At 39.5% G+C, this 19,836-nt stretch overlaps 1 protein-coding gene across 1 annotated transcript; it reads left to right on the top strand.

Annotated features, from left to right (window-relative positions):
* The first annotated feature begins 9,204 nt into the window (after positions 1–9,204).
* LOC132554118 (cAMP-dependent protein kinase type II regulatory subunit-like) lies at positions 9,205–10,613 on the top strand. Its single transcript, XM_060218421.1, has one exon. The coding sequence runs from the start codon at positions 9,460–9,462 to the stop codon at positions 10,570–10,572; it is 1,113 nt and encodes a 370-aa protein (XP_060074404.1). The 5' UTR covers positions 9,205–9,459; the 3' UTR covers positions 10,573–10,613.
* Positions 10,614–19,836: the final 9,223 nt, after the last annotated feature.

Raw genomic sequence — 19,836 nt, 5'->3', positions numbered from 1 at the left:
TAAACATTAGCCCCTATAGAATCTGACACTTGTTGAATTCGTTTTCTCTCGTAAACATTAGCCCCTATAGAATCTGATACATGTTGAATACGTTTTCTCTCGTTAACATTAGCCCCTATAGAATCTGACACTTGTTGAATACGTTTTCTCCCGTAAACATTAGCCCCTATAGAATCTGACACACGTTGAATACGTTTTCTCTCTTTTCTCCCGTAAACATTAGCCCCTATAGAATCTGACACACGTTGAATACGTTTTCTCTCGTAAACATTAGCCCCTATAGAATCTGACACTTGTTGAATACGTTTTCTCCCGTAAACATTAGCCTAGTCTGTTCCAGCAGTTTGTTATATGAAATATGTACCATCTCTATGAGCCTGAAGGTACAGACTGCCCGCTGTAAATGACGCGCCCTGGACGTGTCGGCACTAACGCCTCACCAGGGAAAAGATGTCTTTTCACACCGATTTTTGTTTTGTTTTTGTTTTGAAGAACATGTAAATCCACTGTAAGAAAAGTGTAAATGACGTAAGTTTAATCTAGCGTCTTACTGAGACCTGTCACGGAACAGTTTCCGTTAGATTTCTTTTTTTTCTCTGTTTCTGATATACGTGTTAAAATACGTTGTTTCAATTATTTGGATATTAACATTTATTAGCTGTTTTTGTTCACGAAATCACAAGAAAATGTTGCATAATGAATAACTGCCATTTGGACGCCGTGCAATTAATTTTGTTTACAAATCATCGTCATGGAACGCAGTAGCCGTTTTAATGGTGCACCTGTACATTGTAAAAGTGCAGGCATATACGGTGTTTCAAGGCAGTTGTCATTATAATGTTGTTTACATTAATATGAATGCAGTTGTCGTTATAATTATAATTGTCAAATTTATGACGTGTATGGTGGTGTGTAGGATGTTGTCATTTCAGTGGAGTGTATGGTAGTGTGTAGGTTTTATTTGCCGCTTATTAATATGCAAAAACTGACAATTTCAGAAATATATTGAAATATTGGAATTAATTATCGTTCATAACTATTAATTATTAATGAGTATATTGCCATCAAAGCAGGAAATTGATAGAATCCGTATATAATGAAATTAATATGAAAACAAATGTGAACTACTTGTTGAGCGTTTTAATTTCCGTTAGAGCACGAAGCGCCTTGACCCATGTCTGCCAATCCAACCACGTTTACAGTTTATACGATGTATTGAACAAGTGAAGTTCCTAAAGGCCCACCTATTGTGGTAGGAATGGTTTTATGTACAATATACACTGTAACTATTAATAATGAAGTATAGTTAATCAGGGTTTTATGGACACGAAATCCTAGCCAAACATTGCACGACTGAAATCAAGCAATTATGATATTATCGTTGACACAAACGAATCATTTTGTCAACGAAAATTCCGGGTTATCAGTCGTTTGTGTTTCATTAGAGCCATTCACGTGTCATCTATAAAACCGTAGTAAACAAATCTAATTGTAACTTCAGTGTATCAGAGATCAATAACTTGTCAGTCATTGGATAACATTAATTGGTTTTATGGAAGTCTCGCCCATCAGATGGGATATCGCAGGTATTGAGGTATATTGGCAGTCAAAACTTGCACGTCAATACTGTATGAAGTCACAGACTGTTCCCAATACTGTATGTCTTATTGTTATCGGGGTTAGCGATATATTGGCCAGAAATTACACCAAACAAAACTCAATTAAAATCTCTTGATTTTTTTCACTACATTTTAATTGTAATTGTAACAAGATTGGCCACACATCGTGTATTATCACGCTAAGGATGTCGAGAGAATCGTTAATTTGACAAGCGTCATACTATAATTGTTTATAACACAGGTTCTTAATGTAAAACTAATTCAACGCCATTACGGTAATCTTGACTACACTGTGACCTGCACGCTTTACTATACCTAGTCACTGTGACCTGCACGCTTTACTACACCTAGTCACTGTGACCTGCACGCTTTACTACACCTAGTCACTGTGACCTGCACGCTTTACTACACCTAGTCACTGTGACCTGCACGCTTTACTACACCTAATCACTGTGACCTGCACGCTTTACTACACCTAGTCACTGTGACCTGCACGCTTTACTACACCTAATCACTGTGACCTGCACGCTTTACTACACCTAGTCACTGTCACACAATTCTATGTTTGCATTCTACCACTTCTACAAAAATAACCGAATGAATTATGTAAAAACATCTTCTCGTGTTAGTAGTTTTGGTGAATTTGAAATATTACAATGGTCCACTCAAGACTCCATTTCTGTTCAACGTTTCCAGTGTAATCAATATGTAATTATATAGTTGATACGTACCTTAAGTCCGTACCCCCGGGGAACACGTGCATCTGACTGTTCTCTGATTACGTTATAGCTATTCTCCTGTAGACGATAAGTAGGATTAAAGTATCTGCTGTACATAGTGACAGGGTCAGACAATACATCATACAACAATAGTGACAGGGTCAGACGATACATCATACAACAATAGTGACAGGGACAGACAATACGCCATACAACAATAGTGACAGGGTCAGACAATACGCCATACAACAATAGTGACAGGGTCAGACGATACATCATACAACAATAGTGACAGGGACAGACAATACGCCATACAACAATAGTGACAGGGTCAGACGATACATCATACAACAATAGTGAGAGGGTCAGACAAAACGCCATACAACAATAGTGACAGGGTCAGACAATACATCATACAACAATAGTGACAGGGTCAGACGATACATCATACAACAATAGTGACAGGGACAGACAATACGCCATACAACAATAGTGACAGGGTCAGACAATACGCCATACAACAATAGTGACAGGGTCAGACGATACATCATACAACAATAGTGACAGGGACAGACAATACGCCATACAACAATAGTGACAGGGTCAGACGATACATCATACAACAATAGTGACAGGGTCAGACAATACGCCATACAACAATAGTGACAGGGTCAGACAATAAGCCATACAACAATAGTGACAGGGTCAGACGATACATCATACAACAATAGTGACAGGGTCAGACAATACGCCATACAACAATAGTGACAGGGTCAGACGATACATCATACAACAATAGTGACAGGGTCAGACAATACGCCATACAACAATAGTGACAGGGTCAGACAATACGCCATACAACAATAGTGACAGGGTCAGACGATACATCATACAACAATAGTGACAGGGACAGACAATACGCCATACAACAATAGTGACAGGGTCAGACGATACATCATACAACAATAGTGACAGGGTCAGACAATACGCCATACAACAATAGTGACAGGGTCAGACGATACATCATACAAACAATAGTGACAGGGTCAGACGATACTCCATACAACAATAGTGACAGGGTCAGACAATACGCCATACAACAATAGTGTTAGGGTCAGACGATACAACAATAGTGACAGGGTCAGACGATACAACAATAGTGACAGGACCAGACGATACAACAATAGTGACAGGGTCAGACGATACAACAATAGTGACAGGGTCAGACGATACAACAATAGTGACAGGGTCAGACGATACAACAATAGTGACAGGGTCAGACGATACAACAATAGTGACAGGGTCAGACAATACAACAATAGTGACAGGGTCAGACGATACAACAATAGTGACAGGACCAGACGATACATCATACAACAATAGTGACAGGGTCAGACGATACAACAATAGTGACAGGGTCAGACGATACATCATACAACAATAGTGACAGGGTCAGACGATACAACAATAGTGACAGGGTCAGACGATACCTCATACAACAATAGTGACGGGGTCAGACGATACATCATACAACAATAGTGACGGGGTCAGACGATACATCATACAACAATAGTGACAGGGTCAGACGATACATCATACAACAATAGTGACAGGGTCAGACGATACAACAATAGTGACGGGGTCAGACGATACATCATACAACAATAGTGACAGGGTCAGACGATACATCATACAACAATAGTGACAGGACCAGACGATACAACAATAGTGACAGGACCAGACGATACAACAATAGTGACAGGGTCAGACGATACATCATACAACAATAGTGACAGGGTCAGACGATACATCATACAACAATAGTGACAGGGTCAGACGATACATCAATAGTGACAGGGTCAGACGATACAACAATAGTGACAGGGTCAGACGATACAACAATAGTGACAGGGTCAGACGATACAACAATAGTGACAGGACCAGACGATACAACAATAGTGACAGGGTCAGACGATACATCATACAACAATAATGACAGGGTCAGACAATACAACAATAGTGACAGGGTCAGACGATACAACAATAGTGACAGGACCAGACGATACAACAATAGTGACAGGACCAGACGATACAACAATAGTGACAGGGTCAGACGATACAACAATAGTGACAGGGTCAGACGATACATCATACAACAATAATGACAGGGTCAGACAATACAACAATAGTGACATGGTCAGACGATACATCATACAACAATAATGACAGGGTCAGACAATACAACAATAGTGACAGGGTCAGACGATACAACAATAGTGACAGGACCAGACGATACAACAATAGTGACAGGACCAGACGATACAACAATAGTGACAGGACCAGACGATACAACAATAGTGACAGGGTCAGACGATACATCATACAACAATAGTGACAGGGTCAGACGATACAACAATAGTGACAGGGTCAGACGATACAACAATAGTGACAGGACCAGACGATACAACAATAGTGACAGGGTCAGACGATACAACAATAGTGACAGGGTCAGACGATACAACAATAGTGACAGGGTCAGACGATACAACAATAGTGACAGGACCAGACGATACATCAATAGTGACAGGGTCAGACGATACATCATACAACAATAATGACAGGGTCAGACAATACGCCATACAACAATAGTGACAGGGTCAGACGATACAACAATAGTGACAGGACCAGACGATACATCAATAGTGACAGGGTCAGACGATACATCATACAACAATAATGACAGGGTCAGACAATACAACAATAGTGACAGGGTCAGACGATACAACAATAGTGACAGGGTCAGACGATACAACAATAGTGACAGGGTCAGACGATACATCATACAACAATAGTGACAGGGTCAGACAATACGCCATACAACAATAGTGACAGGGTCAGACGATACATCATACAAACAATAGTGACAGGGTCAGACGATACTCCATACAACAATAGTGACAGGGTCAGACAATACGCCATACAACAATAGTGACAGGGTCAGACGATACAACAATAGTGACAGATACAACAATAGTGACAGGGTCAGACGATACAACAATAGTGACAGGGTCAGACGATACAACAATAGTGACAGGGTCAGACGATACAACAATAGTGACAGGGTCAGACGATACAACAATAGTGACAGGGTCAGACAATACAACAATAGTGACAGGGTCAGACGATACAACAATAGTGACAGGACCAGACGATACATCATACAACAATAGTGACAGGGTCAGACGATACAACAATAGTGACAGGGTCAGACAATACATCATACAACAATAGTGACAGGGTCAGACGATACAACAATAGTGACAGGGTCAGACGATACCTCATACAACAATAGTGACGGGGTCAGACGATACATCATACAACAATAGTGACGGGGTCAGACGATACATCATACAACAATAGTGACAGGGTCAGACGATACATCATACAACAATAGTGACAGGGTCAGACGATACAACAATAGTGACGGGGTCAGACGATACATCATACAACAATAGTGACAGGGTCAGACGATACATCATACAACAATAGTGACAGGACCAGACGATACAACAATAGTGACAGGACCAGACGATACAACAATAGTGACAGGGTCAGACGATACATCATACAACAATAGTGACAGGGTCAGACGATACATCATACAACAATAGTGACAGGGTCAGACGATACATCAATAGTGACAGGGTCAGACGATACAACAATAGTGACAGGGTCAGACGATACATCATACAACAATAGTGACAGGGTCAGACGATACATCATACAACAATAATGACAGGGTCAGACAATACAACAATAGTGACAGGGTCAGACGATACAACAATAGTGACAGGACCAGACGATACAACAATAGTGACAGGACCAGACGATACAACAATAGTGACAGGGTCAGACGATACAACAATAGTGACAGGGTCAGACGATACATCATACAACAATAATGACAGGGTCAGACAATACAACAATAGTGACATGGTCATACATCATACAACAATAATGACAGGGTCAGACAATACAACAATAGTGACAGGGTCAGACGATACATCATACAACAATAGTGACAGGGTCAGACCAGATACATCATACAACAATAGTGACAGGGTCAGACGATACATCATACAACAACAATAGTGACAGGGTACAACAATAGTGACAGGGTCAGACGATACATCATACAACAATAGTGACAGGGTCAGACGATACAACAACAATAGTGACAGGGTCAGACGATACATCATACAACAATAATGACAATAGTACAACAATAGACAGGGTCAGACGATACAACAATAGTGACAGGGTCAGACGATACAACAATAGTGACAGGACCAGACGATACAACAATAGTGACAGGGTCAGACGATACATCATACAACAATAGTGACAGGGTCAGACGATACATCATACAACAATAGTGGCAGGGTTAGTAAAATCTTTTTTTTTGCCTCGGATTATGGTAATCGATTCCAACATTGTCATTGTCAAGCCCAAGACGTGTTGAGAGACTATATTGTTTTCAAAACTTTGAAATGGTGCTGTCGACCTTACTTTTGAAATACTGTTTCGTTGCTTTGTTCTCATCGAAAAGATCTTTCCCATTTTTCCTGCACTAGAAAAAAGGTTCAGGATTTTGTTAATTTAACACAATCTGTATTTTACCTGATGTTTTCGGATAAGAGTTTGAGTAATTTAAACATATGAGAATTGTTTACTTTGAATCTGACGTTAGTTAAGCATCTTAGTTGCTCCAGTAATGGAAGTTCTTGTTCTGGTGTCAAGTTTAGAGGAAATGTTACATTTTTTTTCTTCGAAAAATCCACAAAAATAATAGAAGATTATTGTTGTTTTTGTTTACAGGTAATAGGAATCAGAATGAGGATAAGCGTGATGTCCCTAAAACATACAACTTAATTAATTTATCAAAATTTACTCAAAGTTGATTGGTTTTGATTTTATATTGTTTAACGTCCTGTCATATATATGTGTCAAACTAACATTTGTGACTCCCGGTTTAGCATGCGTAAATGTTCTCTGTTTGCTGGTAATTTTACCCGGAAAAGGCAGAGTTATCTTACCCTGGAAGGAAGTGTGGATATTTGTCTGATGGGACACATAGAATCTGTCATTACCTTACTGGAGGGTAGGATATAGAAATCTCTACTCGGGGGAGATTCATAGCTACCAATCCATGCTTTGCTGAAGTAAAGACAGTCGCTAATCCCCATCTCGGGGAGAGATTTCTGTCCTACCATAAAAACTTACATATTCTATTTGTATAATGCTGTCGGGGATAGAGAAATGTTTATATAAAAATAAATATGAGAGATATATAATAAATAAATAATATATTTGTTTAAATAATATTAGATGAAAAAGAAAGAATTTTAAATTAGATTTTGCATAATTGTTTTTGCACCATCTTTTGAGCCAAATATCGTCATAGGGTGGACTCTTCAAATCCCCTTTCGTCCGCTATTTGGCAAGATTGTAGATGTTTTACATATGCATTGATGGGCAGATTAGGCCTTGGTTGAACAATTGATATGTTAGTTTCTTTTGACGTCTTCTTGTCTTGCGCGTGTTAATATATGAGAAAAAATAAACACTTCGTGAGTCAGGTCTAACATAGATAGACAGACAGACTGACAGGCGGACAGGCAGATAGACAGACACACGGACATAGCTATAACCCTCAACCCTGGATCGTTTTCTTCTGATGTAAATCTCTCGGGGTTTATACGCTGCACACAAGCTTACTTTTTATTTCGAAAGTGGCCAAGAGCGACCTTTTAAGTTCGACTTAAACTGAAACTATGTAAAAGTCAAATAAGATATTGACCTCGGTGGTGTGATGCTATGGTATGACAATGAATTAAATTCGTTAAAACGAAACAGCATTTCGCATTTCGAAATAATGAAATTACATTTCATTAAAGCGACATTTCGAAAGGGAAAAAAATCTGTAACACCAAATATGATTTCTAAATAACGATAACTAACTGCATTTGCAAAGATATCAACGCCATTTTTTCCCTTTCTAACTTTGCGATTGTGATGAAGTGAAGGCTACCGTGTAGCCAGATTACGATATATTGCAATTTGTTGTATTTGGAGTAGGTTTCTGTGCTGATTGAGTTACGTGTATTAGCCCCGTAAGTCTGGAGTGCCATTTAAGGTTAATCCATAAATTTGCTTGTAGTAATAATGCCGGGGATTGTGGACTACAAAAACTACCAGTGCTCGCGTGTTCCTCGGCTGGTTAACCATCAGGCTTTGTCAACCAATACTGTTTAATTTAGTTTAGGAAATTGACTGCTCAAGGGAGGGATCGCCTTATACGGTATTGGGGCAGTGTTTTGTGTAACCCTGAATCACCCCGGAAGTGCTACTTCCCCCTAATCCGTGTAACGCAGACTCTTGTATTGCAGCCGTAAACACAGTCACTCTGAAAATCAATTACGTTTTGAATTAGTTCTACGGTTATTGTTTTACAAAATGGTCAAATAATTACATGCACATAATTGCTTTTCAAATTAGGAAGGCTGATAATAATTTTATAAACCATTAGAATTGGTAGATTGTCTGACAACCTTACAGTAGATTTCGTCACGCGCTCTGTATTGAAGCTATTAGAAAGCTATGTAAAGACCTATGAACTGTAATAAAACCTGGTCTTGTTTTTCTTGTCTGTTTTCAGAATGTGGCTATGAACGGGCGACACCTGGACGTGTGATACACTACTTACAGATTTCAATCTCTTCATCAGAACTTAACAGAAAAACCACTCCAGTATAGTTATTGATTTAGCAGCAACTATCTCGGAGGATTTCATTGGCCAGTTAAAGGCCTTTATAACCTTTATGTTCCTAATGACGGAGATAGTACGCGAGTGTCGTCAAATATTAATGCCATGTTAATGGTATTACAAGACTGTGGGATAGTCGCTTTGTGTCTTCCTTATCACATCTAATACGCCTATGAAAGACAGCGATTGATAGAGGCGATTGCTGTTTAAATCTACAAACACTGGTCAATACTCTTTACTTAAAAATAGTGGCATTTTTCTAATTTAGTTCTGTAGGAGATTTAAGGAGATAAACATGAGTTTAGAAATACCGGATGGGCTTGGCGACCTGTTGCGGGATTTCACAGTCGCCGTTCTGCGCGATAGACCCATAGATCTACACGATTTTGCTGTAGATTATTTTACGAAAATTCGGGAGAAAAGACGCCCAAAGTCAATCCCTATGTATGTAATAGTGGACGATGAGGAGGAGAACTCCGGGGAACCTGACAAGGACGTGTTTAAACCCAAATCACAGAAATCCAACCGGTACGCGAGGCGTCAATCCGTTTCGGCCGAACGTTACGACCCGGAAGAGGATAGCGACGATGAAGACAAGGTCATTCATCCGAAAACGGACGAACAGAGGGACAGACTGACGGAAGCTATTTGTGGGATTTTACTCTTCAGATGTCTCGAACTTGAACAAATGCAGGACGTTTTAGACGCTATGTTTGAAAAGGAAGTTAGTCCTGGTGAAAATATTATTCGTCAGGGAGATGACGGCGACAACTTTTATGTCGTTGATAGTGGCATGTATGACGTTTTCGTCACTTCCGGTGGAGAAGAAAAGAAAATTCATCGTTTTGATAACAAAGGCAGTTTCGGAGAATTAGCACTAATGTATAACATGCCGAGGTCAGCTACTATCGTGGCCGTTACCGAAGGTACACTTTGGGCAATGGACCGGAAGTCATTCCGAAGAATCGTGCTAAGGAGTGCTTTCAAAAAACGCAAAATGTATGAAGAACTTTTGGAAAATGTTACAATTCTTAAAACTCTTGAACAGTATGAACGGATGAATCTAGCAGACGCATTGATTTCGAGAACCTATGATGACGAGGAAGAAATCATAAAACAGGGAGAGGACGCAGACGGAATGTATTTCATAGAATCCGGAATGATTAGAGTGACCATCCACAAACCGGACGGTACTGAAGAGGAGGTAGGCAGACACACAAAAGGGAAGTATTTCGGGGAGCTGGCTTTGATTAACAACAAGCCCCGCTCTGCCAATGTGTACTCGATTGGGCGTGTGAGGGTCGCCTTCCTGGAACGGGGCTCGTTCGAAAGACTTCTCGGGCCTTGCTTAGATATAATGCAGCGGAACTCGGAACTTTACAAACAGTACACGGAACAAGCGAAGTGAGTGTGTATTGTAAATGTATTCTATAGATTTATTTCAATTAAATGGCGTTGTCAGTTATCGATCTTAGTTCGAGAGAAACTCATTCTGTGGATAACAGTGTAGATCAATTGTGGAGATTGTGTTAAAGGGACAGTCTGGTTGGCCATTGCTTTAATTGGTGTTTACATTCTGACATTGATCCAGCTTTTAATTGAGGATTAGTTCCAATATAATGACCGGCAACATGATAGCGTGTCTCTCGGAAACTGATAAGTGATCAAGAATCTGATCATCAAATGTCGAGCCATAGAGTACTCTCGGAAACGGCTAAGTGTTATGGTAACTCGCCATCAGGGGCTTCTCTCGCCAAATGACATTCAACATGAACTAGTCGAGAAAATCGTGGTATACATGGACGAAGTCACTAGTGAAGAAATGCATGTTAATCACTATATATGTGAAGTATATTAGTCGAGGACTCGAGTTTATTCAGCTTGTCTTGCTATGGTTTCCCGCTGGACTCGTTGTATCAAGGTTACGTGTGGACTGTTATTTTCCTGTGCACTCATTGGACTATGATATACATCTGTATTTGGATGTTTCGTTTAGGAACATTCAATGCGAATAGAGAATCACACGAATACTATGATATAAAGAAATTACTCAATGATGGGCCCAAATGTAGTCTGATTGTACATCACCACAGCACCTACGTCTCAGAATTGTCTTTCAATTATTTTTGCTGTTAGTCGTTTGTCTGATAAATGGAATGAAACTATCATAGTGACAGTGTTCCAGTTCGTGTTATGAAGTCAAGGATTTTATTGAGATAAAACAGGAGATATCAGTCTACCTTCACTGGAGTAACTTCCATTTATCCAATATGTCACCTCGCAAGTCAGTTATCGATATACTACAGGCACACTTGGATAATAAGTAAATAAATATATAAATTTTAAAAAATCAAATCTAAGAAGATCTGTAGTGATAGGTTTGTTAGAGTACTACCTAAACTGTTAACACAGACACAGGTAAATGTACGTCGAGTGTTATTAAGTTGTAAATGGTAAGCCAAGATCTTTATTTTAATTTTCACGAGAGTATGCATTTATTTGAATACAGGTCCTGACATGAGAGTTATTCCTCTTGGCACATGAAAAAACTTGAAAGACGTGCCAATAATTACATAATTTGAGAAATTCTTCCTCTCACAGTTCCGCACTCAATATATGACATTCGTATTTATGGATTGGTGCAGTACCATTTATTATTCATTTGAGCCGTGTACTCTACTGAACCATGGAAAATCATAATTATTAGAAAATAAAATCAAATTAACATTCTGTTTCTTTTTAAAATAACTTGAAGATAACTCAAGTAATCAGCTTATTTTTTAATTGAACCAAATTTGAGTTAGTTGTTGGAATGAAGTGCGTTAGGTTTATTTATACATATCGTGTGAGACGTGCCACATTCTTCTCACCTCTAGCCGACACATTACTGTTTCAATTTCAATGTCGTCAGGTACTGAATCCATCAGATTGATATTTAATATACTGGAGATTAATGTGGAATTATTTGTTATTGTCAATAAAATGGAATATTCTGTCAATTACTGTACTCGTTTTATATCAAACCACAAAAGTACCCCACAACAATAATCACAAACTGTCGGAATACAACACCAGACACACCTACCCCACAACAATAATCACTTACTGTCGGAATACAACACCAGACACACCTACCCCACAACAATGATCACTTACTGTCGGAATACAACACCAGACACACCTACCCCACAACAATAATCACAAACTGTCGGAATACAACACCAGACACACCTACCCCACAACAATAATCAACAACGATCACTACTGTCGGAATACAACACCAGACACACCTACCCCACAACAATGATCACTTACTGTCGGAATACAACACCAGACACACCTTCCCCACAACAATGATCACTTACTGTCGGAATACAACACCAGACACACCTAACACACAACAATAATCACAAACTGTCGGAATACAACACCAGACACACCTACCCCACAACAATGATCACTTACTGTCGGAATACAACACCAGACACACCTACCCCACAACAATGATCACTTACTGTCGGAATACAACACCAGACACACCTACCCCACAACAATGATCACTTACTGTCGGAATACAACACCAGACACACCTAACACACAACAATGATCACTTACTGTCGGAATACAACACCAGACACACCTAACACACAACAATAATCACAAACTGTCGGAATACAACACCAGACACACCTACCCCACAACAATGATCACTTACTGTCGGAATACAACACCAGACACACCTACCCCAATACAATGATCACAAACTGTCGGAATACAACCCCATACACATCTACCCAACAACAATGATCACTTACTGTCGGAATACAACACCAGACACACCTACCCCACAACAATGATCACTTACTGTCGGAATACAACACCAGACACACCTACACACACAACAATGATCACTTACTGTCGGAATACTAACACCAGAACACCAGACACACCTACCCACACAACAATGATCACTTACTGTCGGAATACAACACCAGACACACCTACCCACAACAATGATCACTTACTGTCGGAATACAACACCAGACACACCTAACCCACAACAATGATCACTTACTGTCGGAATACAACACCAGACACACCTAACACAACAATGATCACTTACTGTCGGAATACAACACCAGACACACCTACCCCACAACAATGATCACTTACTGTCGGAATACAACACCAGACACACCTAACACAACAATTCACACCAGACACACCTAACACACACAACAATGATCACTTACTGTCGGAATACAACACCAGACACACCTAACACACAACAATGATCACTTACTGTCGGAATACAACACCAGACACACCTAACACACAACAATGATCACTTACTGTCGGAATACAACACCAGACACACCTAACACACAACAATGATCACTTACTGTCGGAATACAACACCAGACACACCTAACACACAACAATGATCACTTACTGTCGGAATACAACACCAGACATACATAACACACAACAATGATCAATTACTGTCGGAATACAACACCAGACATACATAACACAACAATGATCACTTACTGTCGGAATACAACACCAGACACACCTAACACACAACAATGATCACTTACTGTCGGAATACAACACCAGACACACCTAACACAACAATGATCACTTACTGTCGGAATACAACACCAGACACACCTAACACAACAACAACGATCACAAACTGTCGGAATACAACACCAGACACACCTAACACAACAATGATCACTTACTGTCGGAATACAACACCAGACACACCTACCCCACAACAATGATCACAAACTGTCGGAATACAACACCAGACACACCTACCCCACAACAATGATCACTTACTGTCGGAATACAACACCAGACACACCTACCCCACAACAATGATCACTTACTGTCGGAATACAACACCAGACACACCTAACCCCAAAACAATGATCACTTAGTGTCGGAATACAACACCAGACACACCTACCCAACAACAATGATCACTTACTGTCGGAATACAACACCAGACACACCTAACACAACAACAATGATCACTTACTGTCGGAATACAACACCAGACACACCTAACACACAACAATGATCACTTACTGTCGGAATACAACACCAGACACACCTAACACACAACAATGATCACTTACTGTCGGAATACAACACCAGACACACCTAACACACAACAATGATCACTTACTGTCGGAATACAACACCAGACACACCTAACACACAACAATGATCACTTACTGTCGGAATACAACACCAGACACACCTACCCCACAACAATGATCACTTACTGTCGGAATACAACACCAGACATACATAACACAACAGTGATCACTTACTGTCGGAATACAACACCAGACACACCTACCCCACAACAATGATCACTTACTGTCGGAATACAACACCAGACACACCTAACACAACAACAACGATCACTTACTGTCGGAATACAACACCAGACACACCTACCCCACAACAATAATCACAAACTGTCGGAATACAACACCAGACACACCTACCCCACAACAATGATCACAAACTGTCGGAATACAACACCAGACACACCTAACACAACAATGATCACTTACTGTCGGAATACAACACCAGACACACCTAACCCCACAACAATGATCACTTACTGTCGGAATACAACACCAGACACACCTAACACAACAACAACGATCACTTACTGTCGGAATACAACACCAGACATACATAACACAACAACAATGATCACTTACTGTCGGAATACAACACCAGACACACCTAACACAACAACAATGATCACTTGCAATCGGAATACAACACCAGACACACCTACCCCACAACAATGATCACTTACTGTCGGAATACAACACCAGACACACCTAACACAACAATGATCACTTACTGTCGGAATACAACACCAGACACACCTAACACAACAACGATCACAAACTGTCGGCATACAACACCAGACACACCTAACACAACAACGATCACAAACTGTCGGTATACAACACCAGACACGCCTATCTTTACAGAACAGGCAGTAAGAACTTTGCTTCGGCGAGGCTGATAATCCGAGTTCGCTAATGACAAGTGTCGTAAAATCTACAAAATGACCAGCAAATTACGCATTGCACTTAAACTATTGATCAAGGACAGATCTATCTTGATTTTACCAGCAGACAATGGGAAAGCCACAGTCGTTATAGACACTGACGAGTATGTGATCAAATCATGGCTATGACTGAAGACAACTAAACTTATGAAAAACAACCCTGACCAAAAATATAAAAAAAACCTTGGTCTTCTCAAAACTAACGAAAGATAATAAGATTTCCAAATCAAATACAGACACCTGAATCCCACTGCAGGGAACACACATAGAATGTACACCAAATATCCACCAAGAAAGGAATCCATTAGGGCCTATAGTGGAATATACTGGTTCCATTGATTACAATATCCCCAGGTCACTAGCAGACATTCTAGGATCCCTGATGGGAAAATCAGAACAACATGTCTAAAACCTCGAAAGACAGTGCATGTCCGCGTTACTTATCCACACCGATCAGGAATTCATTTCATACGACGTAGTGTCTCTCTTCACCAACACACTCACTGACAAAGACAGTGCATGTCCACGTTACTTATCCAAACCGATCAGGAATTCATTTCACACGATGTAGTGTCTCTCTTCACCAACACACTCACTGACAAAGCACTTGGACCGGTCATTGTAAAGGAATGCCATATCCAATTGGTCATTGATTGACTAGGATTTGTGCTTAAAACAAAATACTTAGTCGTCCGAGATACGATCTATCAGCAACTGTTTGGCACAGCCATGGGCAGCCCATTGTCTCCGATTGTGGTCAACGTATTTACAGATCAGTTGGGAAAATAGGTTAGACCTACGGTCCCCGTAGAATGTAAGCCCAGCCTGTGGTAGAAATATGTTGATGACATTGGAAATATTGGAAGTAGTAAAATAAAAAGGGTCACAGGAATATTTGACCGAGCATATTGAAACCGTTGATACCACAAACAGTATCAGATTTACATGTGAGGAGGAAATCAATGACACCATGCAATTCCATGACATCCTCCGAGTACAGAAAGATGTTAAAGTATTGGTGTATAGGAAAATAACGCACACGGACCAATACATTAACTTCCGATCTCACCATCCCTTACATCAGAAACTGGGCGTTGTACAAACGATTGTCACAGAAGAACAAGACAAGAAGCAAGACCAATATCACATTCACAGCGCAATGAAAACATGTGGATGTTCTGATTGGGCAATCAAGAAAGTTATCAATGAATTTGATAAAAGCACAAAAAGTTAAGAGACGAAACACCAAGGAAAAAAACAAAAGGAAAAGTAATAATATCTTACATCAACGGCCTGTGAAAAGCCGTTCAGAGGATTTGCCGTGGCCATGACATTGCAGCGGTCAGTAAACCTCAATAGACACGCCAACATATCCTAGTCAATCCTGAGGATAAAACACACCAAGGGAACGTCGCAAAATGTATATACAAAAGTCGGGTGCAAGAACTGCAACGCATCATATATCGGAGAAACGGGCAGTAAATTCGGGAGTTAATAAACATCAGAAAGACGCAGAATCCCATGAAGGCAAAAATTCACTTTATCATAGCAAAAACATTCTTAGTCCCTGATCAATAAATCGGCACTTACATATCATTCCTCACAGAAAAAAAACATATCATTGAATGGGAAAGTTTCAAAAAGGTCGACAGGCAAAACAACCTATTCAAACGGCTGGTAAAGGTAACCATCTGGATACGCCGCAGAGGACTAATACTAAACAGGGACGAGGGGGGCCACAGACTCCCGCACATCTATGACCAAGTATTAAACAAGGTGGAATTGTTACAGTCCATTGTTATCATCTCGTGTATTTTTGTCTATAATCTTTTAACATCTCGTCACACAATTTTCGACTTAGTTTACATAAGATTATAGTACAGCTGAAAAAGTTGGTCAATTCCTAGCCGTCTCGAACACTACGTAAGTCAGTGCTAGTACACTACACACTGGTCATTTCTCTGGTGAAATTGATCGTGTTGTCATCGAAACGTTACACTTTAATCTTCTGCTGGTTGGGTTATAAGAACTTCTATTTAGTATGTCTCAGCTCTAACCGATACGGAAAGTAATACTTAACCGTCAATAAATATTAATAACAGATGGAAACTATCAATCTACGACACTCAATATAAAAACATTTTTAACATCCTTCTCCAACAAACATTACCTGTTATTGTAGTCAGATATGTCAGACGGTTTGGGAATATCACTGAGGGGCCTGTAATTATTATCTACAAATGTTCAGTTTTTGTTGGATCTACCAACTAAACTGGAGATCATCTAGACAGCGTTGTTGTCAATCCAGACTATTATCATACATCTAACGTTAGATAACTTCCATGGTAGTTCCATTTGTTTGAACAATTTCGACTCACGTCATAAAAAAGGGAGATTCCCTGATAATATACCAGTACAGCCTTAATGTCAAGTACTCCGGGAACAAGTTTAAAACAAAAAGTATGTTTTAGTGTAATCAATTAGTCGATAAAATATTTTATCATTTCAAGTAAAGAGATGATATCTCCAAACATTATTTTTTTTATATAGATTTGTTTAATTTGACGTCACAATGAAGTGCTACTTAAGAATTGAAGAGCTGTCGTTTTACGTGCGGCATACCCAAGGATTAATAGTGTTTTTATGTTCTTCTAAAACACTAACATTGGAGTGTACGCCAGATAAACCGTTTACTGTACTTTTTGTGATATGAATCAGTAACATGAAATATAAGTTAATCTTCATAATCACAAATGGCAGTTTCTTTTTGGCATATATAACGAACTATTTTTCCTACTTTTTTAACACTGCGGCATTGGCTAATCCAACGTGACGTTACAAACTAACGTCAATTTATCTAAGCCAATGAAAATAGTTGATTCATGGTTGTGGTAATGCATAAGACATGTCCCTGCGCACATTGTGCATACATCATGCGCACAACTGTGTGATACTATCGCACATTTTGTGCGGTTTGGTAAAAATGGTTGGGTAATATTACGGATTGAAAATTAAACGAAAAACTCGTGTAGTTTTAAGTAGCGTTCACAGAAATATTGTAACTGATCGGTGATTATAAATGCCATATTCGATTGAACGCTTTTCGGAATAACACTGGAGCATTTATTAATAGTCTTATCGTAGTTTAATACCTCAGAGAGATGCGAGTGGTGTGCTTCTGGCAACAAAAATTACCTGTATACAGATATATACTTGGGAGGTTCGGGCCCGTACTGGCTAGGTCGTCCGTGAAACAAACAGACTTTAGATTTACCTGAGTATATATTTTTTTGTTTACAAAATGACAGAAAAAGAAAAGTGTTATACAGATTTAATGAAAATAAAATTTCCTTTCTGACGGTACGAAATTTTACATGATTCAGTGCCGAGCAAAACAAGACGTCCATTTAATGTTTACATTAAGGCTGGTCACGTGTGGCACTAAGGAAAGCAAACAAAAAGTATGAGTTTATGTAATAGTCTGTATCTGATAGATCTACGTGTCCAGTCATATAATAGTTTTACTCTTATTTATTTAGAAAATAGAAAACACTTATAGGCGGAATGTGCGCTGGCTGATTTCGTCCTGTTTTCAATCGTGCGCACATTGTTCATACATCGTGCGCACATTGTGCATACATCGTGCACACACCATGCGCGCATCGCACATCGTGTAACGTTGTACGTTCCCACAATTGTAGCAAGTTTGATCACAACAACAAGTTAATCTGAAGGTGATTCCAAACTTAGCAGGGGGTTGCAGAGGGTGAAGGTGAGTTTATGGTATATGCACGTGGTTGTATCAAATCTAGGAGATATTTAAGGAAAGTCCAGAAAAGAAGTAAAAATACTTCGATGTTACTAATGAAGAAGGATATTGTATCTAGGATGTGCTGATGACATGTTGCACAAAGTTTTCAAACGTTCATGATAAACAATCATATCGTTACTTATTATTACCGTCTAATTTAACAAGCTTAATTTCGGTTTTATCGGCTTTAGGCCACTTTGTTAATTTCTTAAATTGTTTATGATGCCTTTTCATTTTAATGCAAAAAACTTGTAAGATACGATAATAGTGAGGTTTTATAAAGATTGTTAAAGAAAATACCACCTTTCATCGTGTGGCAAGATAATAAATCAAACTACATCATACAGCTTGATAGTTTTTTTTTTCTAGGACTCGTCAATGATGTTACATCATACCGCTAGTTCGTCCTTTGACTCGACAGTGATGTTACATCATACCGGTTGTTCGTCCTTGGACTCGACAATGATGTTACATCATACCGCTAGTTCGTCCTTTGACTCGACAGTGATGTTACATCATACCGGTTGTTCGTCCTTGGACTCGACAGTGATGTTACATCATACCGCTAGTTCGTCCTTGGACTCGACAGTGATGTTAAGGGTCTAAATTGTTAAAACTTACGAGGAGACTGGGGAATTTCCAACTGGCAGTTGATTGAAATAATAAATAGGGAGATGCGCTAATGTCAAAATCAAATCAATTCAAAAATATTTTATCAAGAGAACGTCAATGACATTAGCCATGTCACT

This window comes from Ylistrum balloti, unplaced genomic scaffold (genome assembly GCF_031769215.1).
Source record: "Ylistrum balloti isolate Yb309-2 unplaced genomic scaffold, AGI_CSIRO_Ybal_v1 Utg369640, whole genome shotgun sequence".
In the NCBI taxonomy this organism is placed as follows: Eukaryota; Metazoa; Mollusca; class Bivalvia; order Pectinida; family Pectinidae; genus Ylistrum; species Ylistrum balloti.
Note: the sequence above shows the minus strand (reverse complement) of the source record. Positions and strands in the feature narration are given on the sequence as shown.

Excerpts from the sequence above, each read along its gene's own strand:
- LOC132554118 (XM_060218421.1), top strand. The coding sequence starts at position 9,460 with ATGAGTTTAGAAATACCGGATGGGCTTGGCGACCTGTTGCGGGATTTC.